This window comes from Ursus americanus, chromosome 12 (genome assembly GCF_024610735.1).
Source record: "Ursus americanus isolate L20-20 chromosome 12, mUrsAme1.1.p, whole genome shotgun sequence".
In the NCBI taxonomy this organism is placed as follows: Eukaryota; Metazoa; Chordata; class Mammalia; order Carnivora; family Ursidae; genus Ursus; species Ursus americanus.
In genome coordinates this window covers 68,277,831-68,304,370 of record NC_142138.1, presented here as the reverse complement: position 1 = coordinate 68,304,370, position 26,540 = coordinate 68,277,831, and the positions used below count along the sequence as shown (strand labels likewise).

The window sequence follows — 26,540 nt, the reverse complement described above, 5'->3', positions numbered from 1 at the left end:
AATGACAGCGCTTTGGGAAAAGGGAAGGGATTATAAAAGGTAGGAAGGACTTATGGAGACACAGGGCAGTGTTGATGACTGAACTGCTGAGGTAGACAAGCAAAGCAGGGGGCTGCCACTAACAAGTGACCCGTGTCGGGCAGAATGTGCTATGTGAGTTTTCTAATCTTCTGTGTTGTTTTACCCAACTTATCATGAGACAGAGGTTCATGTGCCAGGACCTCCATCCAGAGGAAAAGCTCATATGGTTGGAGCATGGGGGACAGAGTGCAGGGTAAAAATGAAGCACCTCTACCCCCAGAACAACTGTGCCCCTGAAAGGTCAGCTGTGTTCTCTTTGAGAGTGAGTTCCCTGCTCTGATACTTCTCTCAGATGTTCAGAAACGTCCCCAGGTGGCCCTGTGCATGCTGCCCTCAGAAGACAGCACAGCTTCCCAGGAGAGCATACAGCTTCTGCAAACCAAGTTTTCTTTGCATTTGCTAATACCTCACCTATTTGTACTGAGACTGCTTCTGAAGGTGTGACAATTTACCTGTGCATTAGGTTAGGTTTCATTATCCTCCCTTTAAAGAGTTCCAATTCTGTGTTTACTTATAGGAGAGACAAGACGCCAGTCAAGAGTTAAAGTTATTATAATAACCTGTGTGTCAAGGCCTAGCAGTAAGAGGAGGAGTTAAGAGGCAGCAAAAATGAAAGAAGTTTGGGGCGCCTGGGTGGCTCAGTCAGTTGAACATCTGACTCTTGATTTTCACTCAGGGATAAGAAAGAACCCTGCGTTGGGCTCCACGCTGGGCATGGAGCCTGCTTGAGATTCTCTCTCTCTAAAAAAGGAAAGTAGTATTAGGAGGAAAAAAAAAATAAAGGAATCATTAATTTAGAGGTCTAAGAAGTCTTCAATATGGATGCTAAAATGTCGAAGGGTGAAGGTGCCAGGGAGGGAGTCAAATAGAACAGCACAGCCCAGGTGCTATAGATACCACCTTCCTTAGACGGTCTGGTCCTGGCTGGCTGCCCCACTAGCCAGGGTTCCTTGAAATCAAGGGCCCAGGGCTGGGGCTTCTGAAGAGGTCTCTATAGGACTCAGGATGTTGAGGTCCTAACAGCAGTAGAAGTCAGGCTGGTTGAGGATAGGCAGCCAGGACTGAGGCTTTATGTACAAAAGCACGAAAAGCCACAGTTTATACAGTGTCTCCCCCCAAGACTCATTCCCTTGTGGTTCTTGGCCCCTGCCCTCCCCAATAACACTAGTCATTCTGCGCTGGCTTTGTGCCATTGCCAGAATTCCCTTACTTCTTTAAGCTGAACTCAGTTTGGTGGGAAGGGGAAAGGTGATCCTCTGGTTTCTCTGTGTCCACATTTGACAGGCCTCTAGGCCAATGTTTTGTCTTCTAGATCTTGATGCTGAGCAGTGTGAAAAGGGCAGGAGAGGCTCCACTGGTCTGGATCAGGAAACTCACCTCAGTGTCCTGTCTTCCCAAGGCATAAATCGGCTGAAGGTGCTTCCTTCTCCCAGAGCAACCTGTTTCATTTCTCCTTAATCCACAGCCTAATCCTCTGTAAAGCAATCAGTCTAATGGAGGGGAAGAAAACTGGATTGAGGAGAAAGCAAGCAATGAAACCATTAGAGATAGAAAATTTATTATTATGCAAATAGCTATGAAAATGGGAGCCCTGGCAAACTGCCAGAGGACTTTCCCGATTAAGGTGTGCATCCCTGTATTACAGGTACCAAATCAGAGTAACACATCCTGGAGAACGAGAATTCGGAAAACACAGTTATCTCAGGGGCCCACCAGATCCGGACTCCTTTTTGAAACACTCTAATTCAGTAGCTCTGGGCAAATATTAATTGCTTGCTGAATGCTGATTGTGACACTGGCCAACTGTTAAGGCACCAGCAGTCCCGAGGAAGAGGGCTGTGGATGAAGAACAGCTGCCCTGCTTCTAGGAAAGTAATATCTGATAAGGATAGTCAAGGAAGATCTATTTCATCACTTTAAAATCAACTTTACTAAAACTGCTAGTTCTCTAGTTTAGTAATTATTGAAATAACCACTCTGAAAGTAGCATGCCTTAATTCCCTTCACCATATCATAAATTCTCCCAATACTGTTAGTACTCATTACTGCTATTGTTATCTTATTAAAACTCTTTTGATACCGCTTGAATTGTACAAGCATATAAAACGACTTTTCTGCTAACTTTTTACAGTGATTTAAATGTTGTGAAGAAAGGGGATCCCTCCTACATTGTTGGTGGGAATGCAAGTTGGTATGGCCACTCTGGAAAACAGTGTGGAGGTCCCTTAAAAAGTTAAAAATTGAGCTATCCTATGATCCAGCAATTGCGCTACTGGGTATTTACCCCAAAGATACAGACGTAGTGAAGAGAAGGGCCATATGCACCCCAATGTTCACAGCAGCATTGTCCACAATAGCTAAATTGTGGAAGGAGCTGAGATGCCCTTCAACAGATGACTGGATCAAGATGATGTGGTCCATATATACAATGGAATATTACTCAGCCATCAAAAAGAACGATTTCTCAGCATTTGCTGCAACATGGACGGGACTGGAGGAGATAATGCTAAGCGAAATAAGTCAAGCAGAGAAAGACAATTATATGGTTTCACTCATTTATGGAATATAAGAAGTAGGAAGATCGGTAGGAGAAGAAAGGGAAGAAGAAAAGGGGGGTACACAGAAGGGGAAATGAACCATAAGAGACTATGGACTCTGGGAAATAAACTGAGGGCTTCAAAGAGGGGGGTAAGGGAATGGGATAGGCTGGTGATGGGTATTAAGGAGGGCACGTATTGCATGGTGCACTGGGTGTTATATGCAACTAATGAATCATGGACCTTTACATCAGAAACCAGGGATGTGCTGTATCGTGACTAACATAATAAAAAATATTATTAAAAAAAATAAGTAAATAAATAAAGGTCAAAAATAAATAAATAAATGTTGTGAAACACAACACTGTATTGAAGTATCTGCGTAAAAAGATGGAGTTTCTGTATGATTATAGCACTTGGGGGTCAGTTCAGCTTCTAGTGATTTTTTTAGACTCAGTGTAATAGTTCAAACAATGCTCACTGATACAGCAATGAGATCATTAGAAGAAACTACTAGTCTAGCAGTACTAGATTATATCCTAATGGTCAAAAAGAATTTCACACTGTACCCTAAGAATACATTGAATAGGTTCAAAAGTAAAATAGTTCCCTCATTTGATTGTTTAATTATTTACTTTAGTGAACAGAGCCTTGTCTTCAGGCCTGAAAGATCTCTAGAGACCTCATGTGAAAAGATTCAATGTTATCAAATGACATATTCAATGAACTACCCCCTTCATATACCTTTTAATCTAGCTGCTGGAACCCAATAATGCTTGGGTGTATTCATCTCCTTGGATATGTACAAGTTACAAAGTATTTCTTAGTTTTTGTCTCATTGGTGAGGGACAGAGTAAAAAATGTGCCAGAAGAAGGCTTGGCCTTGATTAGTGATATCAGAAAATGCAAGACATTTTCTCTGAGCTGAAAGAACACACTAGTAAGATCACAAAAGGATACATGTAAGTTGGGATGCCTTTTGCAGCCAAGTGTTTCCGAATGAGTCTCTCAGTACCATACCAGTTAAAACCTTTCGTGGAATGTCCAATGCGTGGAAGATGAACACTTGCTGTTAAAGAGGAAAAAAATAGATTATGATGTCTTCATTCATCAAAAATTTGATTCAGTAAAAAATATACATAAGAGAAAACTACGCTCTTAGTCACTTTTTGGTTTCCAACAGAAAAAATGTACATAATCATGGGGTATCCTACACAAAGCATAACATTACAAGGTCAAAAATATTCTGGGGTAGGACTGTAATAGGAAGAATTAAGTAATTCTGTTAAACACAAAGACCTATATGCTCTGGAAATAAGTACAATGAAAATAGAATACGATCAATGTTAGATAGAAAAAGATTCTTTTCTTTTCTTCTTTTTAAAGAGAGGGGGAGAAGGGTGGGGGATTGGGATAGGCCAGTGATGGGTATTAAGGAGGGCACATATTGCATGGTGCACTGGGTGTCATACGCAAATAATGAATCATGGAACATTACATCAAAAACTAAGGATATACTGTATGGTGACTAACATAACATAATTAAAAATTATTATAAAAAAATAGGGGGGAGAAAGGGGGAGAGGGAGAATCTTAAGCAGGCTCCATGCTCAGTGGGGAGCTGGAGGCGGGGCTCAATCGCACAACCCTGAGATCATGACCTGTGCCGAAATTAAGAGTCAGGAACCTAATTGCCCACCCCCCCGGCACCCCGAAATAATCAGATTCTTTAACAAGTCAATCAGTTCAACAAATTCTGAGACACAATGGGTTTGGAAATAAAACTTCACTCTGACTTTTGGCAGAGACTGTCTGCTAATGTGGACTGGGTGCGGCTATGCAGAGGGGAAGGGGTAGGATAAACAGCACTCCCCAACTGCATCTGACCAGATCATTACATCTCTGGTCTTCTGCTTCCTCATCTGTAAAATCATGATACAAATATCCCAGTGCAGGGAGATGGTCCACACAGATGATGACTATAAAAGTGATCGGGAAAGGAAAAGAGGCTAATCAAGATGATGTGATGGTTACTTGTGTGGTCCCTTATATGGGGGTTTACCTTTACCATATATATTGAATGAGATCTTAACATTTCTCATCTCCCTTTAAAGATCCTATCACATGCCTGGAAACAAATTCATCTCCTGAAAAGCTTACCTTTCTTTCTCTTTGCTGCTAAACAGATCTTCTTCAGGCCCTCTTCTAGGGCTGCCATCTTAATGCCAGACAGGACATTGGAGCGATCACGGTGCTGAGCCACAATCAAGGCCAACTAGGAGGAACAGCCATCACATGGTTGACATGACACGAGAAGGCTGCACTGTCAACTAAGTGACCTGCCCACAGAGGGGGCTTCATCTCCATCTTTTTTGGATGCTCTGCCTGAACTACGTTCTACCAAATTCATGATTTAATCTTCCATCATAATTGTTTTTATTTTGTGGTAACTTTATACACAAGTATTTCCTCTTCTTTTTAAGATATGTTAAAATCAGCATCCAAAACATGCTGTCTTTCCTAAGTGCTCTCAATGGTAAAGAAAGAATTTTTCAGTCTTAGGAGCAGAAAGGACTTTACAGGTTCCTGTATACAACCCTCTGGCTGATGCTCCAGTCAGCTCCCAACCCCCCATTCCAACTCTGCTCCAGTAATTCCCACCCTGTCCTAACTTAAGTGGGGGAGACTAGAGAGGGTGTCAAGGGAGTGTCTGGGACTGACATTCCTACCACCATATGGTAACCAGTTGTTTTCTTGAGTCACTGGATTCTGAGCATCTATGCCATAACCACTATGTTGTTCATATGTCTTAGAAATGACTGAAAAAATGAGCAGGCAGAAGCCACTTTGTCAGCCACACAGACCACCAACCTCAAAAAAATATATGTCCCTTTCAGCCTGGTTTCTATCCTAAGGCAGTAAGATTTGGCTCTAAATTCAATATGAATTCAGTCCCTTGAGAAAGGTTAAGTGTGGTTAATAAAACATCTTAGAGGAATTCTAAAGGACTGGTAAGTAAGAGATACTTAAGATGTAAAAGGAGAATTTTTTTTTGAAAGAGAGAAAGTGTGCACGGTGGGAGGGGCGGAGGGAGAGAGAGGGAATGTCAAGCAGGCTCCACGTTTGGTGCAGAGCCCACTGCGGGGCTCAATCTCAGGACTATGAGATCAAACCTGAGCCAAAATCAAGAGCTGGGCACTTAGCTGACTGAGCCACCCAGGTGCCCCCAAAGGAGAATGTTAATAGAGGTAGAGAAAATATGGCTCGGCTCCTCTCTTCTGCTTATGGCTGGCTACTAAACACAACCTTTTACACAACTTTTCACATAGTAAACAATGAAACACTTGGAGTTTTGAGTCATGTTTTCTTATTCAGTGTTTCCTGAGCATTTCCTATGAGCTGGTACTGTGTGAGGTGTCCTCTCATATTCAAATGTGACTGTGTGTGGAGACAGGGCCTTTTAAAGAAGCAAGTAAGTTAAAATGAGGCCACTGGGGTGGTGCCTCATCCAGTCTGACTGCTGTGCTTACAGGAAGAAATTTGGACATAGACTGAGACACCAGGGATGTGCACACAGAGAGGACAGACCATGTGAGGAAACACACAGGTGGCCACCGCTAAGCCAAGGGAGAGAGGCCTCAGAGGAAATCAGCCCTGCCGGCACCTTAATCTTGTACTGGTAGCCTCCAGAACGGTGGAGAAATTCATCTGTTTTCTAAGCCACCTAGTTGGTAGTGTTTTATAACAAACTATAGAAATGATCCCTCAAAGTACAGTGCTGGTGGTGGTTTATTACGGCAGCCCTTGCAACTAACACGCTGACAGAGAGGCCAGCAGAAACAGGAGAGGTTTTAAAAGGTGAGGTGAGCCAAAATTTAGTTCTGATAAGAGATGTGTTACTTACCAAATCTTGCCCTTCATTTCTTGACTCTTTATCATCAATAGGAAATAAAAGGACACCTCCCAAATTCAAGTCTGAGGTAAAGTAAAAGAGCAACAGACGGAACATGAGGTTCACTCTGGACTGAGACCCCCAAGAGGGACTCTTGTGACTGCCCTGGACTCCCTTCCTTTTCGGCCAATCAGGTTACAATCTCACTTTTTCTCACTCTCTTAGCTTCAGTCACTGCCTTAGCAGGTACTCACATGATACACTCCTGAGGGGTTTTTTTTGCTCAAAAACTTTCATTTTTTTAAATGTTTTATTGTGGTAAAATATAACTAACATAAAATTTACCATCGTAGTAACCATTTTTAAGCACACAGCTCAGTAGTGTCAAGTACCTTCACACTGCTATGCAATCAATCTCCACAACTCTCTTTACCTTGCAAAACTGACACTCTGTACTCATTAAACTTCTTCTCCCCATCTCCCCTGCAACCACCACTCTTACTTTCTACCTCTGTGAATCTACTGGAGTTACTTCATCTAAGTGGAATCACACAATACTTGTCCATGACTGGCTTATTTTACTTGGCCTAATGTCCTCAGGAGTCATCCATGTTGTAGCATGTGTGAGAATTTCCTGGTTTCCAAGGCTGAATAATAGCTCACTGTAGAATATATACCGTACTGTTTATCTATTCATCCAGCAGCAGATACTTGGGTTGTTTCCACCTTTAGGCCATTGTGAATAATGAAACACGGGTGTACAAATATCTGTTTGAGTCCCTGACTGCAGTTCTTACAAGAGGGATTGCTGAATCATACGGTAATTTTATTCTTAATGTTTTCAGGAAACACCGAACTGTTTTCCATAGCAGTTATGTCATTTTACATTCCCACCATCAATGCACAAGTGTTCTAATTTCTCCACATCCTCACAAACACTTTTTATTGTCTATTTTTTTTTGGAGCTGTAACTGACATATAACACTGTGTAAGTTTATGGTATACAAAATACTGATTTACACATTTATACTGCAATACAATTGCCACTGTAGCATGAGCTAACATCTCAGTCACATCCCATAACTGTCACTCCTTCTAGTGGTGGGAACAATTATGACCTAGTCTCTTAGCAATTTCAAGGTTTACAATAAAGTTCTATTGTCTGTAGTCCCTGCACTGTGTATTAGACCTCTAGGACTTATTTAACTACTAAGTGCAAGTAGGTACCCTCAAACGTTATCTCTACTATTTCCACCACCCCCAGCCCCTGGTAACCACCATTTCATTCTGGTATTTTTTAGTTTTAAATTTCACATACAAGGGACAGGTGTGTGTGTATACATCTTTATCCATTCGTTGACTGACACTTAAGTTGTTTCCATATCTTGGCTATTGTGAATAATGCAAAAATCAACATGGGAGTGCAGATATCTCCGTGATAACCTGTTTTCACGTCCTTTGAATATATACCCAAAAGTGGGCTTGCCAGATATGATAGCTCTAATTGCAATTTTTTGAGGAATCTCTATACTGTTTTCCATAGTGACTGCACCAGTTTGCATTCCCACCAATTGTGCATGATGGTTCCCTTTTCTCCACATCCTCATCAATACTTAATGTCTTCTCGATGATAGCCATTCTGACAGGTGTGAGGTCATATTTCATTGTAGTTTTGATATGCATTTCCCCGATAATTACTGATGTTGAGCATCTTTTCATGTTCCGTTGTCCCAGAAACCGGTACCAGTTTCTGTACATCTTCTTTGGGAAAATATCTATTTGGTTCCTCTGTTCACTTTTCAATCAGACTGGTTTGTTTTTTTTTTTTTCTGCTGAGTTGTCCAAGTTTTTTATCAATGTTGAATAGTAACCCCTTATCCAATATACGGTTTTCAAATATTCTCTTCCTTTCTGTAGGTTGCCTTTCCATTTTATTGTTTCTTTTAAAGTGCAGAAGCTTTTAAGTTTGATGTAGCCCCACTTATTGATTTTCTTCCTTAAAATTACTTTCTGCCAAGGCCAATCTCAAGGAACTTCTTCCCTCGGTTTTCTTCTAGGAGTTTTATGGTATCAGGTCTTATGTTTAAGTCTTTGATCCATTCTGAGATAATTTTTGTGAGTGGAGCAAGGTAGGGGTCCCAATTTCATTTTCCTGCATGTGGCTATTTAGTTTTCCCAACACCATTTGCTGAAATGACTACATTTTCCCTATTGGATGTTCTTGGCTCCCTTATCAAATATCAGTTGGCAATGTATGTAGAGGTTTAATTCTGGGGTCTGTATTCTGTTCCATTGATCTACGTGTCTATTTTTATGCTGGTACCATACCATTTTAATTATTATCACTTTGTCATATAGTTTGAAATCAGGAAGTGTGATGCCTTCTGCTTTGTTCTTCTTTCTAGTGACTAATTTGGTTATTCAAGGTCTTTTTTGGTTTCATTCAAATTTTAGGATTCTAATGTAGAAAATGCTATTGGAACTTTTATAGGGATTGCATTAGAGCAGAGATGGCTTTGTGTAGCATGAGCACTTTAATGATATTTCACAATCACTGATCAGAAGAGTTAATATCTTTTCAATTATTTATGTCTTCTTCAATTTCTTTAAACAAGTCTTGTATTTTTCATTGTCTAAATCTTTTTTTTTCCTTGGTTAAGTTAATTCTTAGATATTTTATTGTGTTTGATGTTAATGGTGAATGGCATTTCATTTCTTTTTCAGATGTTTCGTTGCTAATGCATAGAGAAGGCACTGATTTCTGTGTGTTGATTTTAGATCCTGCAACTTACTGAATACATTGATTACATCCAATAGTTCTTTTTCCAATTGATTAAATCCAATATATTGAGAATTTGGGGTTTTCAATATATAAGATCACATCTGCAAATAATAACAACTTTACTTTTTCCTCTCTGATTTGGATGCCTTTTAATTTGTCTTGCCTGATTGCTCTAGCTAGGACTGCCATTATTATGTTAAATAAGAATGAGGAGTATAGACAGGCACCCCAATCTTGTTCCTGGTTTTAGAGGGAAAGCTTTTGATTTTTCTCTGTTGAGTACAATGTTAACTGTGGGTAACATATATGGCTATTATGTTGATGTATGTTCCCCCTATACTTATTCTGTGGAGTGTTTTTATCATGAAAGGATGTTGTGTTTTGTCAAATGCTTTTACTGCATCTGTTGAGATGTTTAATGATTTTTGGCTTTCATTCTACTGATGTGGTGTATCACATTTGATTTGCACATGAGGAACTATCCCTGCATCCCAAGTGGCCATGCTGTGTCATCCTTTTAAAGAGTTCTTAAGCTTGGTTTGCTAATATTTTTTTGAGAATTCTCGCATCGATATTCATCAGGATATTGGTCTACAGTGTCCTTTTCTTATAGTGTCCTTACCTGACTTTGGTATCATGGTAATACCGGCCTCGCAGAATGAGTCTGAAAGTGTTCCCTCCTCTTCAATTTTTCTGGAAGACTGAGAAGGGTTGGCGCTAACTCTTCTTGAAGTTTAGTAAAACTTGTCCAAGAAGGCATCTGGTTCTGGGAGGTTTTTAAAACCTGAGTCAATCTCCTCACTCACAATCAGTCTGTTCAGGCTTTATATATCTTCAGTCTTAGTAGGTTGTATGACTATGAAATTTATCCACTTCTTCTAGATTATCTAGTTTGTTGGTGTAAAATTGTTCAATAGTGGTGACTTATGATCTTAATGTTTTTCTGCAGGGTCAGCTGTAATTTCTCCTCTTTCATTTCTGACTTTGAGTCTTCTTTTTTCTTACTCTTGCTAAAGGTTTATCATTTTTATATTTTCAAAAAACCAGCTCTTAGAGTCACTGATCTTCTCTATTGATTTTTCTGGTCTCTAATTTTATTTCAGATCTGATCTTTATTTCCTTCCTTCTGCTAACTTTGGGCTTACTTTGATCTTCTTTTTCTAGTTTCTTGAGGTATAAAGTTAGGCTGTTTATTTGAAATATCATTTCTTAACACATGCATTTATTGCTATCGACTGCCCTGTCGGAAGTGCTTTCGCAGCATCCGTGTTTGATATGTTGTTTTCCAACTGTTTCAAGATAGTCTTTGGTCTGCCTTTTGATTTCTTCTTTGATTCACTCATTGTCCAGGAGTGTGCTGTTTAGTTTCCACATATTTGGAGATTTCCTAACTTTCCTCATTAAAAATTTCTAGTTTCACACATTGCAGTTGGAAAAGATACTTGGTATGATTTCAGTCTTATTTTGCTATGACTTGTTTTGTGCTCTATCGTATGATCTATTCCTGACAATGTTCCATGTGTAATTGAGAAAAATGTGTATTCTACTGCTGTTGGATGAAATTTTCTATAGATACCTATTAGGTCAATTGGATGTACTATTTGGTCCAAGTCTATCTCCTTGTTGCTTTTCCCTCTGGATGATCTGTGCATTGTTGAAAGTGATATATCGCTATTATACTATTACTGCATTGTTGTCTATTTCTCCCTCCATATCTGTTAGTATTTAATATATTTAGGTGCTCTGATGTTGGGTGCATATATACTATCATTATACCTTCTTGATGCATTGATCCCTTTATCATTATATAATGACTTTGTCTCTTACTATCATTTTGGTCTAAAGTCTACTTTGTCTGATGTAAGGATGGCTACCCCCACTTTCTTCAGTTCCCACCTGCACAGAGTGTCTTTCTTCATCCCTTCACTTTGAGTCTATGTGTGTTTTTAAGGCTCAAGTTAGTCTCCTGTAGGCAGCAAATAGCTGTGTCCTGTTGTTTATTTTTTTCCATCAGCCACTCCGTGCCTTTTGCTTGGTGGATTCCATCCATTTACATTTAGAGTAATTAATTTATGTAAGTCCTTACTAATGTCACATTACTCACTGCTTTCTGGTTGCTCTGTACTTCCACTGTTTCTTTTTCCCTCTGTTCCTGCCTACCTTCATAAAGTGGTTATTTTCTGAGGTTGTATGCTACATTCCCCTTTGTCTCTTGTGGATCTGCTCTAGGTTTTTGTTATGTTGTTACCATAAAACATCTTACAGGTAAAACAGTCCATCTTAAGCTGACAGCTCTCCCTTTTATTCCTTTTATCCCTTTTTACCTTTTTATATTCTGTATTCATTAATGGTTCTTTTTTACTATTCTTTTCCTTTAACCCTTATACTGGAGTTGAGTGTTAAAGCACCATCCTAATATAGATTACAGTTACCTAACTCTATTTTTCACCTTTACTAGTGTGTTGTGTTCCATGTTTTCATGTTACTGATCAGTATCTTTTCATTTCAGCTTAAAGAACTCCTTTCAGCATCTTGCACACAGGTAGGTCTATTGTAGTGAACTCCCTTAGCTTTTGTCAGGAATATCTTATCTGCAAGATAACTTGGCCAGATACGCTGTCCTTAGTTGGCAGTCTTTAGACACTGAATCCTTCATTCCACTCCCTCCTGGCTTGTAGTTTCTGCTGAGAAATCTGCTGTCGGCCTAATGAAGGTCCTTTTTAGGTTCTCTCCCCCCTGGCTTTTTTTAAGATTCTTTATCATTAATTTTTCAGTTTCATTATAATGTGTCTTGGGGAAGGTCTTTCTGCATTGAATAATGGGGTGATCTATTAGCTTTGTGGACTTATACGTCCCAGTCTTTCCCCAGGTTTGGGCAGTTCTCAGCTATCATTTCTTTAAATAAACTCTGCCCCCTTCTCCCTCTCTTCCTTTTCTCGAAGCCTGATTATTCTGAGATTTGTCTTATTCTGATAGTTGTCTTTTAGATCCAATCCCATAGCTCATATACTTTCTTCACTCCTATTTAATCTCTATTCTTTCATCTCTTCTGTGTTATTTCAAAATTCCTATCCTCCAAGTCATTTATTCTTTCTTCCATCTGGTCTGCCCTGCTCAGCTGCTCTCTATTGTAGTCTTCACCTCATTCATCAAATTCTTCAGCTCCAGAACTTGTTTGCTTCTCTTTTACAGAACAGAACTCATTTTGTTCATATGTTTTATTTCTGATTTCAATGAATTGCCTTTGAGTGTTCTTGTAACTCATTGAATTTATTCATAACTGCTATTCTGAATTCTTTATCAGTTAGATTGCAATATTCTGTGCCTTTGAGCTTGGTTGCTGGAGAACTGTCATTTTCTTTCTGTGATGCCATATTTCCTTGATTTTTCACATTCCTCGTAGTTATGCACTGCTGCTTTTGCATTTGAAGTAACAGATACCTCCTTAACTCTGTGCTCACTGCTTTCAGCAGATGGTTTTATGTTCTGTGGTATTGTTACTGAGTTATTCCTTGTGTTTATGAAGTATACCTGCTCCACTCTTCTTGCTCTCTCTTGGGGCCAAATTTTTAAGCCTTTGTGTCATCTCTGGATGTTACAATTCACCAAGCTGCCTATTGGAAATAGCATTCTAGAAGAACTATATATAGCTCAGGATTGTGGTTTTTTTTTTTTACTTGACCAATGACCATGGCCTGTTCTGAGCATGCTCCCTGTCTACCAGAGCTTGCTTTCACAGACACACTTGCGAGCTGCACAAAGAGCCGGCAGCAGAGTCATAGGAAGTGTGGGTTTAGCACTCAGTGTTTTGCGGGAGCCTGTGGATGAACTTCCTGTTGAGCATAAACCCTCTGACACCATTTGAAATTCGGATCTGCCTGCTCCCAGTCACAGAACTCCCACCTTAGTACTCTGGGTGCTGGCAAAGAAAAATGGGTTTCTCTAGCTGTGTTCCATCTGACTGGGACAGCTAGGAGCTTACTTACACTTTCCTTTCCCCCCACAGGAGAGGTCACTTCCACCAAATACATCAGTCCATTCAGTGTTTCCTTGGGGGAGAGGCAGCGGCAGGAGAGTTACTCTTACCACCTCCACTGTGACCAACTGCTTTTTTTTTTTTTCTCTCTCTTTTTTTCTTTCTCCAATGGTATGCTGGAGTCTTCCTACAGGAAGGCTGGATATTTGCAAGTTCTGTCTCATGCATGAGTACCTGTCCGGTCAGCACTCATCCAATTTTTCCCTGACAGAGGTAAGAGGGGTCTAGGCAGTTGTGCTGGCTCTGTAGCCTGTATGGTGGTTTGTCTGTCTCTCATGGGTGGCAGTGGTGGGTAAGCCTCCTCTCTGGTCCTTCGGAGTAAGGTGCTAGGTCCCAAAAGACCCACCAACATGCTTTCGTTTGTGTATGGATGTCTAATTCATCGATTAAAAAGGGTAAAGGAGGAATGTCTTCTACTGCCAATGTTGGTGATGTCACCCTCTTCACTTCTGAATTTTTATGATCTCCCAGTTCCATGTCCCTTATGTATTACCTACATAGTACTCCTGCAGTATTGGAGAGTGAATGCAAACCCAGATCATCTGCGGATGGGTAGGGGAGAGCATTATGAACTTGAAATTCCTTCAGAAGTCTTCTGTTCATTTTAAACCACTCAAATATTGCACTCTACTCTATCTGCATCTATTTGTACATTTTCCTAACTCATCCAAATCAAATCAAACTAATGCTCTAGAAAAACGTGCTAAAATAATTATATGGTTTTACATACTTCAGTTTGAACCTTTCCTCTCAGTCCATCCTACACACCCCAATCTTTTAAGTTATTCTAAAATAGAGGCTCTGTTAGGCCACCTTCTATTTAAAGTCCCAAATGACAAGCCATTACCCACTGGATAAGGTCCTGCTTAGAATGGCATCTCCCTGGACAAGCCACATGTGGTCTTCTATAATGTGGTCCAAATCCCTCTCTTTAAAATCAAACTCTCCTCTCTTCCTCAGCCTCAACCCTCTACTCTGGCCTGCCTGGCCTACACACTATTCCCTAAACACATTCACTGTGTAACTGCCTGGGTCATTCAACACCCTGTACTGGGAATGACGAGTTGTGGGAATATCAAAAAGTATGAGACACAGTCAGGGATCGTCATCCATTTCTCTCTCCACTCACTTAAATTCAACCCATCTTTCCAGGCCCAAGATTACTTTCACTGCCTCCATGAAGCTCTCCCTGGTAATTCTAGCCCACACTTTCACCTACCCTGCTCTACCCTATTTCAGTTCTTCTTCAGAAGAGTACACACTCTCAACCCTATTTCCTTACCAACCACTTACGCCTTAACTCTGTGCAACCAAGGTTTAATCTTCACACTCTCCTCAAAGTACTCCAAAGTCATGCAAATCCAATGGCCTTTTCCCAGTTCTCATCCTCACTTTGGTGCCTGACAATGCAGTCCACTTCTTGACACCCTCTCCTCCTTTATACTTCAAAATATTACATTCTCAAGGTTCTCTTAGCTCACAATTCCTTCTGTCTCACCTTCTTGCTGCTGTTCCTAAGTGGAGGTGTCTTCCATGTTCTGTTCTCTGCCCTCTCATTTCCCTGTCCTGCCTCCCTCACAGTTTCAAACAAGGATCTAAACAGGCATTCCTCAGTCTTCATTTCTGACATCTCCTGAATTCTCTGCTTTTCCAACTGTCCAATCAATATTAGATGTCAGTTATTTTAACCTTTAAACCTTTCTATCAGTAACCTATTTTAGTAGAAAGAGTATTCCTCCTAAGTCTTTATATCCCTTTCCACCCTAAAGAACTAGGCAGAAGAATCAGGGAAAACTAATCTCTAAAGAATCTGAAGGGCCCTTCTCTATTGAACAAGGTCCCTTGGCCTCTCAAATCCCCAGAAAATAATGACGGTAATAATTTTACTCCTCTTGCTGCTCTGTGATTTCTGCACGTTAAAGAAGGAGCCTTTCTCCTTCTCCATGCCAAGGGAGGATACTTCCGGACTTCCAAGTTCCTCTGGCCCCAAGCACCTTTACTTCTGTCTCCAGGGAGGGCTGTATCTCAGCCTATGCTAACCTCATAATACAACCTTCTCCTCTTCAACACCGAACCCCAGCTCTTATTAGCACTTTAATGGCAGGTCTGATTTCTTTTGCACAGGTCTCTGACATTTTCAAGAAATATTCCCTTATGAAGAGGGGGTGAGTTGGTCGCAGAGGAGTTTGTAAACAACGAAATGCTCTTCATGCCAATACTTAAACATGCACAGAGGGATTGATATTTATCAGAATACTTGCCTATCCACTATCCTCATTATAGTCCCATGAGGTAGGTGGAATAAGTATTAATCAGAAATTACAGATGAGATAATAGGCACAGGGAGGGTAAAGGACTGCCTCAAAGTCACATAACTAGCTAAGTGATGACAAAACTAGCTAATGAGACCCCAACTAGCTCTCCCAACTCCTTAACTAGTGCTTCATAACCCATGTGATACCTGCCCCAAGTTTCCTCTACTCTTGTATTCCATCCCTACCCGTTTTCTCTACTTTGCTTCTTACCTTTCATTTTCCCAGCCAGCTCATATATTTTTCTTGGCTCAGCAGATCGTGTTTCCAAAGCTGTGAATAAACCACCTCTGCCCCAGCGACCAGAGTCATCTGAAAGAAGAAAAAAAAATTTCATTTATAGAAGGCAAAGTCCAGTCCATAATTCAAAAACACAAAGGTATGCCAGATTTGTAGAAGGATGATTTTTCAAAGAAACACCTATGTAGCCTCCCAGGAACATCACAGGTCGGACTTCTCATATGTTTAGGTTTTATGGAATATACATGGCTATCATAATAGGAAAGGTGGAGAGTAGGTGTAACATACAGCTAAAGCACTGGTAATACAACAGCATACAGCTCCCATTTCACAGGTAAGGAAGAAAAAAGGTTAAATGACTTATTTGAGCTACTACTAACATAGCTGGTTAGTACCTTCTATTTACAGTCATTCGCTCATTCTACAAATATTTGTTAGCATGTATTACATGTCAGACACTGCTCTAGGTACTACTGTTACAGCAGTGGACGACAACAACAAAATGAATCCCTGCTCCCATTAAACTTATTTTCTAGTGCAATGAGACAACCATATAAACAATTACATTCATAATACGTCAGGGTGGTGATATGTATTAATAAAGTAAACTAAGGTAGGAAAGGAGTAGAGAATAAAAGAAGCATGGAGGTGGGGTCTGTTTTACATGAGGCACTCAGGGGAGACCTCTCTGAGATGCAGACATTTGACTAATGCTTACTGTGGTTATCTGTGGAAAGAGGGTTCCAGGCAGAGGAAGTAAAAAGTGCAAAGATCATGGAAGCAGGGGGAATATCCTTGCAGTTTTGCTTTTCCTCAAAAGATTTGTCTTATATATACTGACTCCTTTCACCCTCTTAAAAAACTTGTGCAGAGAATAGGGAATTATTCAATTATATGCAACCAGGTAAATGAGAGCACCAAGAGTCAAATCTATGTCTCTGGATTCTAAAATTTGCCCTTTTTTGACCACAAGACCACATCGGCCCATCAATCATCCCTAGGTTAGGCTTCTGCCTCCTCCTCCCCAGTTCTTGGCATCATAAAGAACAAGGTACCCACCCTTGGCCAGTACCACTTCTCCTACCTACACAGTGCACGATGATAGCATCCTCTGCCCCAGCCTGTGGGTGGGTGACATCACCACTAACATACTTGATGGCAGTTGAATCTGGATCTTCATAATCCAGCTGGGCAGAGCTCTCATCTTCCCTGTCCTCTAGGTCCTCTGGTTCACTCTCCTCGGAAGGCAGGCAGAAGGACTGGTAATTGTTGGACTCCCACCAGGCCATCCTTCAACAGGCCAGAGAGAAAAGGAAATTAACCTGGCCTATCACAATTTCCCTTGGAGCGCACTTCATCCTGCTATTCACAAACAGCAAGGGCCCAGTGGAAATGCAATTAGACACTCACCCTGACTGCAGTTTTCTGCCTATTTGTAAATCAACAAGAAGTCTTACTGATTAGCCTAGCGGCCTCCTGACTATACTTCAATAATGAGCAGCCATCACTGGATGTCCCTGTTTTTAAGAACAAGATTAAGGTACTGTTCAAGTGAACTACTCTTTGTCAGACAGCGACAATAAAATCTTAACATTTTCTCCCTTCAACTGAATGAGTCTACCTTAGGCACTCAAGACTTTTACAAAAGTACACTGTTAGGGTTAAAGTTCAATCTTTAAAAAAATATTCTATTACCAGAAGAAGCTACCAGTTTTATAGAAGTTTTCTGCAATTTTAAAATGTTTAACTGTGGATTCAGTTTACAGTACTGATTCCTTTAAATGTGACCCTTATCATCTTTATGATAATACAGTCAAATAATACACACATACTTTTTCTCATGTTCTGCTTCTTCCTTTTTCCTCTTCTTCTCCTCCATTAGTCTCTTTCTCTTGGCTGCTGCTTCTTGTCTCTTCTTCCTTCTGTTCTCCAGTTCCTCTGGGCTCAGAATCTGCTTCCTTTTGGTAGACCCCTCCGCAAGGCCTGGGAGGAGAACCTGTAGGAAGAACAAGATCTATAACCAGGAAGGTTGGGGGCTGCCTATCCTTCATGAGTTCCATTCATCCCTAAAACACATCTTGTGTGAAAGCAACACGCTTAATATTTCACAAAACTGCATCTCCCTGACCCCTTGTGTGGTGGGAAGTGGTGGCAAGACACTTCAATTTACTGTCCACATTACACATCTCACTGGCCCAGTGATCAGGATATTGTGCTCTAAGCTCAACCAAAGCACTGGCATGGTTGGTACAGAAGTATATCATTTGATTGATTTCAACAGGACCAGGTACTTCAGAAAAGTAACTTTTTTTTTTTATAGAAAGCATGCATACCTTGCAAGAGGCCATTTTTAGGCTTAACCTTTTTTTTTTTTTAATTTTTTAAGAAGATTTTATTTATTTATTTGAGAGAGCGAGAGAGAGCATGAGCAGGGGCTAAGGGAGGGCAGAGACAGAGGAAGAAGCAGACTCCTCTGCTGAGCAGGGAGCCCGATGCAGGGCTCGATCCCAGGACCCTGGGATCATGACCTGAGCTGAAGGCAGATGCTTAACCGACTGAACCACCCAGGGGCCCCAGTTTAACCATTTTTAAAGGAAATCCTCCTATAACGTATTATATAATTCTTTTTCAGAGTATTTCAACATCAAGATTATCTTAATGATAGCTAGCATTTAATGAGCACATACTAAATGCCAAATACCAAGGACATTACTACATACATCGTTCATGACTGCCACACTCTCTTAATGACACAGGGTCAAATTATTGGGAGCAGGATGTGGTATTTTGGTGATCCCTTCTGGGATGGCTAAGATGGATAGGGCTGCTTTCACCTGCATTAAATGGTAAAACACACTCTTCCTGTTAATGTTATTTATGCCAACTTTTACACGGTTTCTATACTAGAGTACAGTTAATTATACTTACATTTCAACAAATATTTACATGCTTATTTCTCAATAAATCACTCCCAGCATCATTTTTTATTCTTAGTATGCAAATTTGGGAGAATTTATTCTTTTTTTTTTTAAAGATTTTATTTATTTATTTTGACAGAGATAGAGACAGCCAGCGAGAGAGAGAACACAAGCAGGGGGGAGTGGGAGAGGAAGAAGCAGGCTCAAAGCGGAGGAGCCTGATGTGGGGCTCGATCCCATAACGCCGGGATCACACCCTGAGCCGAAGGCAGCCGATTAACCGCTGTGCCACCCAGGCGCCCCTGGGAGAATTTATTCTTTTACGTAAATTAATAGTCCTTACACTGCTTTTATTTCGGAGTAACCGGCCCTCTTGCGAAGTTTTCTCCAAAAGGGTTTTCTGCAGGTTCACCAGTTGCTCAAATGATTTTCTATCTTCTTTACTAGGCTCCTTGGAATAATCTTTACCTTCAAATAAGTACATATGGTTTTCTAAGAACATAAAACACAAAAGAGAAATGTCGGATACCAGAGAAAAACGGATTAATTCTATTCAAAGCAATCAGGGCAAAGAAGAGAACAGTTTGTATTCTAAATGGGCTAAGACTAGCTTGTGATAAGGGGTACTGATTTTGGATCTCACTAACATTGACAGGTGAGGATCTCACACATTTACTATTTAAAGGAGAGGGCGTGGCTGATGTCCTTTGGTCCATCTCTAGCTGGTCTGCAGGTCTCTGCTGGATACCTCCACCCTGCTGAATCTTGGGATCACTCATCACTAATTCCACACTGCTCTTCAGCATAGGTCTCACTGATATTAAGATCACTTAATGAAAGATAACTGAGAATATAATTTTTTTATTCTGCCCATGCTTAATACTCAACTCTTTGCCCCCCTTTTCTGTAGTATTAAAGGAACAAGTGGCAAATCTATGAGAAAATGGAGAATCACAAAAACAATTCCTGAGATTTACAATATTCTCTTCAGATCTCATGACGTATCTTTATGAGCCTCCGCACAATCCTGGTATAACTAACCCTGCTGAAGAAAAGGAGAAATGAGGCTCAGACAGGATTAAGGGACTCCCCAGTTCTCACTGCTAATAAATGAAGAAGGCAGAATTTTGACTAAAAAACCAGCATGCTCTTTTCAGGGCATTCCTGTGTCTGCAGAAGGATCGAGAGTGAACAGGCCAGCAAATACTAATTATAGTAATAACAATAATGACAATAGTGTAATCTTGATAGTATTTTATGCTATTGGAACACTTTCACATCTATTATCACATTTAATTTTTCAACTATTTAAAAGACTAAAGCAGACATTAGGGGCGCCTGGGTGGCACAGCGGTTAAGCATCTGCCTTCGGCTCAGGGCGTGATCCCGGCGTTATGGGATCGAGCCCCACGTCGGGCTCCTCCGCTATGAGCCTGCTTCTTCCTCTCCCACTCCCCCTGCTTGTGTTCCCTCTCTCGCTGGCTGTCTCTATCTCTGTCAAATAAATAAATAAATCTTTAAAAAAAAATAAAGCAGACATTAACAGCAACATTTTACAGGTGAGGACACAAAAGCTGAAAGGTTGGGTGATGTGCCAAGATCATGAATCCGTGATAAAGAGAAGTCACAAGAAGCCAAGACCAGCAACCACAGAAAGGTGAGATAATGATTCTAAAGTGAAGCATACTTAATAGCACATACTCCCAAAGAATGTATTTTCACAGCACTATGAAATCAGCTTTAAGTATGTTTTCTCTAGAGAGTATGAAAGCAAAACATTTTCATTCTCAAGAGATCAATTGCTTCACACTTGTACCCAAATCCAACCAGCTGTAATTCTAATTGGCATTTGCTAATTAAATCAGCAGGGGGCTTTCAATGAGGTGCTCTATCAACAAGTGGAAAAAAAAGAGCTGAGAAGTGTCAAATATGATCAACATATGTAGCTTCATATTGCATGCAATTCTCAACTTACAAACATGCTTTTGAAAAAACCCTGGCATTCCAGATAAAGCAACCCTGGTTTTTTTACTTGCTTTTGATTGGAATTGCTTTAACTACCGGTCTTTCATATTCATTTATATTATTTTTAATAGTGCTCCCTGTCCTCACTCTGCAGCCAGGAGGAGGCTGGAGACCACAGGCCTAGACCCTCATCTACATCCTGCTAGTAGAACCATCTACCACAGAGTGAACATGTACTCGCTGAACAAAGACAAGATTCCAAATTTTAATATAAGTAGGAAATCTTTTCTGGCAGCTGCAGTGACTGAGGAATATAATTATCTTTCCGGAAAACAGCAAAATTTTATTTTGTTCTAATAACATTAGGAAACTAACCTGAAATTAATCTAGATGGGTGCAGAAATGGGTACGGTCTTCAGTATTTCACGTAATCCAAGTATAACTGCAAAATAGGGTCATATGCACCCATTTCTTCTCCCACCTAAAACCACTAAATGGCAGTAAACGGATTTTGAAAAGATATGAGACGATAGTGGATGGAAAGTTCAATAATTTGGAAAACGTAAAGTGGCTGAAGCAATGAAAAGATTAAGAAAAACAATAGAAGCCAAACACAGGTGCCTAGTCAAGCGATGATTATGAGAATACAGACCCTGTCAATCCTTCAAAGGACGTACAAGGACAAGGTGCTGGAGAGTGGGGGATCTGAGAGAAATTGTGTACACCAAGTAACAGGAGCACCGTGAACCCTTGTCGCCCACTGTCTCTTCAATTTGAGCAAACAGGTTTATTCCAACCCAAGAAAGATACTAAAGGATTCATCTCTGGAGAAACTAGTTGCCCAATGAAAAGACTTCAAATGCAGACATCTGGGAAGGTCTCCTCAATGCAGAAGCCAGCTCCCCAATCAGTAATGCTGGAATAAAGACAAGGAGACCATATACCTGCTTGGCTTTGAGCTGTCAGCTTGGGCACTTCACTGGCACATTTCAGTGAACAGTGTTTACAGACAGCCAGAGGACAGCAGCTATTTCAAGAACACTCAAGACAAAAGCAAGAGATTCCAAAACAAATTTTGAAAAAAAGCAGCAAAAGCAGCAATGTGAGGAAAGAGAAAAAATGCAGGGGGCTAAGTCCTGCATCAGGTTCCCTCCTCAGCAGGGAGTCTGCTTCTCCCTCTGCCCCTCCCCCTGCTCATGCTTTCTCTCTCTCTCTCTCTCATTCTCTAACAAATAAAATCTTTAAAAAAAAATAAAAGCGATAATAAATGTGTCAAGGGAGGACATTATCATATGTAAAACGAAAACAGGATGAGATTAAAACCAAGAATAAGAAAAAGTACTTGAAGAATAAAAATGGGACGCTAATATTAAGATATTTAAAAGATAAAATATAACAAAAGTCAAAGAGCTGTGTCCTATAGAATAATACTAACTGTCTAAATTCCAATCTCTCCATATAGCCTATAAAACCACCCCTAATCCACGTCTACTATAAAACGAGGAGTCAGAGAGTATTACAAACTTCCATTTGCAGGTAAGTAGAGAAGTAAACATCCAAACACCAACAGAGCCAGCTCCCAAGCCCACACTAGACAGTGAGGCAGAGACCGGCAGTGTTGGACACAGCCCCCCGAAGAACACCACACCCTACATGCAAAAATAATAAAGACAAGTCTCCAACTCGGTAGATCAGAGCATGGGCTACTGAGGAATTGAAAGGAAGGGACCAGCAATTGCAGCCAGCAATTTGGGAAGGCACTGCTTTTGGAGGAGAAAGAGACAGCCTTTGGCAGTTTTGTGGCAGAAAAAGGAAGCAAGTAATGGAAATTGGGAATCCTACAGAAACAAGAGAATCACAAAACCAGAAGTCATGCCAACCCCACTCCTACCAAAAAAGAAGCTACAAGTCTGTGTATGTGTGGAATAAGGTACTCTTGAATTAAGTTTAGAGTAAGGCTCTCAAACCTCACCCTGTCCACACTGAATCCCTGCTGCCACTGGTACACAAAAAAAATAAGTATAAGACAGCAGGGAATATCCTTACAAAGCTACTATGTGAAAAAACACTTCAAGTCAGAAATTCAAATACTCAGAACTGAAACGTACAAAAAAGACAAATGCTGACCAAATTCAGAAAAGACAAAATCCTCCCATAATCAACATGTATTGTTTCACTAAAAAATTAGCAGTACCTACACCTTATGAGGTATGGTGAAGATTAAATGAAAAAAACAGGTATAAAGCACATGATGCAGGACACACTTTTGATCAAGCACAGAATAAATGTTCAGCCGATGTAAAAAACAAATCATTCTAATATTCAGAAAAGGAATATATTGAGAAAAGGAAAATGTGGAGGACACCATACAAAGGACAGTGGGATTCACTAATGAAGGAGAAAATGCTTGCAACCAAGGCAGAAATGGAAGAAATTAAAATCTTTGAGATACTACTACAAGCATTAATATCGCCGAGCAGGTTCAAAGTTCAGCTACAAAGGAATAGTCAGACAATTTCCAGTCAGTCTAGGAAGAGTTCTTGGACCAAGGAAGTCTTAAACAGTGTGCCCAAGATAAGAACAGGGCTGGGCCGGAAAAAGATGCCCCGTGGAGCACTATCCAGGACTTTCTATGGGGACCAATTTCACTCATGTGTGACTCGGGCGGCTGCACCATTTGCTCTACTCTCACCCCCAACTTACTGCCTTCTTCCTGCTCCTTGACTCCTCCTTCTATTGTAGGCAAGGAATCAGAGATCCACTGGCCATCTTTTGTTTCTCCCAGGATCGTCTCCAGGTCTATCTCATCCACGGTGCTCCCCTCAGATGACAGCAGTTTATCCAAACCGAATTTGAGTATCTCACTCAACTTGAATGGAGAGAATGAAAAAGTCCAGTTAGTTCTCATGAAAACAAGCATTGGGATGTCAGTGATTCTGCTACATGGCTTAAGCACCCAAGGCAATCCCTTCCCTGTTAGTCAGCCATTCTTCTCTCCCCATGATGATGATACCAATAGATCCACTTAGTAGTCGGATGACAGCCAAGCAGAGAGGTGATAAACACTGATCAGTGATGTTGACTTTGACAATTCCCCATAACAACAAGAAAAATTAGCCAATTTTTTTCCAAAGAACAGTAATATCCTCCACTATCTATAGCACTTCTCAGAGTCCTTCTCACAGGTACTTCCAGTAGCCACATGAGAAATCAGAGACCCAGTTAGCTTCTCTCCCAGTGACAAATTTGGAAGGAAAAGGCTACACTGGGTACTTTCCCTCTACCTTTAACTGTCTTCTTTCCTTAGGCAATCTGGTTTCCTACCACAGCGCTCTATGGAAACACCTTCGCAAAGACCAGTATCAACTGATAGCCAGAACTGAAGGCCATTTCTCAATTCTAATCTTCCTGGATATTCCACTGGCACTGCCCTATCCTGTTTCTCTTCCCTTACCTCAAATACATCCTTAGCCTATTCCCTAGGGATACAGAAACCACCCAAACAGTTGAAATAATTTCCCTGGCTTTAGCTTCCTAATTCCAGCTTTGCAACTCCTTAAGCACTAACTCTCTGAGATTCCAAATCAAGACAGACTCACATCTTGGCTTCTAGTTCGTATTTTACCCTTTTAGATTGGGTCAGTTATCTCTAGATGGTCTAGTATTTGTGAGCCAAATACTGTTGGGAATGTAAACTGTTCCCAACACCAGCTGTTTGAGAGGGCTCTATCAGACACCTTCCCCAGCTCAAGGACACCAGGTTACACTCTGGCTCTAAAGTCTGCTTTCTCTCTTCCCCATCCAGACTACACTAATTATCTCTTTGGTTGCCAAAACCAAAGGTGACAACCCAATGCCCTTGTCTCAGATGAAAGCAGTTTGTTCGTTATTTGTTTTAAAATAATCCAGTAATAAAAGATGTGGTTGTGGTTTATTAAATTTAAGAGGTATAAGATTCTCAAGTCCTGAAAGAGGGAAGTAGGTTCATTATCCTACAGAGAGGCAGATGCAGTGAACGTTTATTAAATGCTTACTATGTGCTATTATCTGAAGTGCTAGTCTCTATTTCAGTGAATATGATCCCTGGGCCAAAATGGAAGAACATTATAATACATTATAATGTGGGTTCTAATTTTAACCTAGGAGCTACTACAGAATAACTCAAAGCCCTCTTCAAGAAGAGAAAACCTTCAAGTCAGCATCTGTTTCCTATCCAATATTCCCATCTTCAAGCACTGTACTCTTTCATCCATTTTTCCTAAAGCATAATTTTGAATTCCTGATCATCTCATTTACCCTCCTATGACTATGAAGGTCACTCACTGATCAAAGGGTCTGGGGTTAGATGAGGTATGGGATTAATCATCATTTATTATGCTGAGTTCTTTATCTAATTTTTTAAACAGTCCTCTGAGGTAACTTGCAGTATTCTCATTTTTTGAAATGCAAACAGAGTACATCTGAGAGGTGAAGATATCTGCTCAAAGCTACACAGCCACTAAGTGACAAGGCTTGGATCCGAATTCAAGTGAGGGGGCTCTAAAGCCCATCCTCGTTATTCCACATTCTGCTACCTTCATATATCAAATTCACTTCCAGCACTTGCTTGCATGCAGTAGATACCATGCAGGTATCTGGCCAGGGAACACATGTGTAGCTGGGGAGAGTGGGCGTTAATGCCAGTTCTCTGTGTTTACTTTCTCACCCACGAGAAAGTACTGACAATATGACACATTCTTAAGGGAAGAACAACGTATTATACCTGGAGGTCAGCATCGGCTGCAGGTTTCTGGGTCCCCAGAGTAAAATGGCCTCTCTCTATGATTGTGTTGGTAAGCTGCAGTTTGGAGGCTGCTTTCCTACAGACTATTTCCTCCACGGTGTCTCGGCCAATCAGCCGAATAACTTTAACAGACCTGTACAGAGTCAAAGGAGAGGAGTGTGCTGTGAGGGTCTGCACAGATGAACACAAGCATGCAAGGCGGATATACCTAAAAGGAAACAAACCCCAAATGCCACGTTCAGGGTACTAACGGGAGACTGTGCTATGTGGACCTGCACATTTGTTAGAACTGACCTCACAGAAGCTTTCCAAGACAGTCAAGGAAGGGATGAGGAGGAGGCCATAAACTGGGGTTTCTGATGGGAACAGAGGAGGGAAACCTCTGGTAGATCTCGATTATCTTCTGGTCAAAGGGTAAGGTCCATCTTTTTAGCTTAACTCCACAACTCTGTAAGTTCATTTTTTAAACTAAATTAGACCTTAACTCAGGAAAGAGGAGTTAAATAACTTCTAAAAGTTCCTTCTAGTCTTTTCAGGGTTTGATTGGGCCTTTTAACGAAGCAGATCTGGAATGAGAATGTGTGCTGGCCCGCAGCCTTTAAGGAGTCAGCAGCAAAGCTGGGCTAAAACCCCGTGCTCTCTGGGCCTCCTGTATGGGGCGTCACAGGACCAGCTTCTTCACTTTCCTTTCCCACCCAGAACTGCCGAGGAGCCCGGGATGTGGAAGGACGCTGGTGTTGAAATCTCTCACTTGTTCTGGCCAATCCGGTGAGCCCTGGCAGCTGCCTGCAAGTCATTCTGAGGATTGAAATCACTGTCGACAAAAATAACAGTATCTGCAGCCGTTAAGTTCATGCCAACTCCTCCTGAAAACAATGCAAAAGGAACATGATCGGCAGCATGCTGGCTAGACACAAGGCTACAGTGGTATGATTGGTAAATTAAGATCAGTCAAAACAACTGGCCTCACCCTTCAAACCGACACTCCATCCCC

At 40.8% G+C, this 26,540-nt stretch overlaps 1 protein-coding gene across 1 annotated transcript in view; it reads right to left on the bottom strand.

Moving 5' to 3' along the window:
• Nucleotides 1-1,622: 1,622 nt before the first annotated feature.
• CHD1L (chromodomain helicase DNA binding protein 1 like) overlaps nt 1,623-26,540 on the bottom strand; it is a 66,535-nt gene continuing 41,617 nt past the window's right edge. Inside the window, exons 13-23 of the mRNA XM_045813580.2 lie at nt 26,298-26,412; nt 25,526-25,679; nt 23,467-23,632; nt 19,142-19,290; nt 17,713-17,876; nt 16,965-17,170; nt 15,854-15,952; nt 6,523-6,593; nt 4,779-4,893; nt 3,579-3,687; nt 1,623-1,960 (exon numbers count right to left, since the gene is read on the bottom strand). Coding sequence (XP_045669536.1) covers nt 1,888-1,960; nt 3,579-3,687; nt 4,779-4,893; nt 6,523-6,593; nt 15,854-15,952; nt 16,965-17,170; nt 17,713-17,876; nt 19,142-19,290; nt 23,467-23,632; nt 25,526-25,679; nt 26,298-26,412 — 1,421 coding nt within the window. The 3' untranslated portion in view covers nt 1,623-1,887. The remainder of the gene's footprint in view (nt 1,961-3,578; nt 3,688-4,778; nt 4,894-6,522; nt 6,594-15,853; nt 15,953-16,964; nt 17,171-17,712; nt 17,877-19,141; nt 19,291-23,466; nt 23,633-25,525; nt 25,680-26,297; nt 26,413-26,540) is intronic.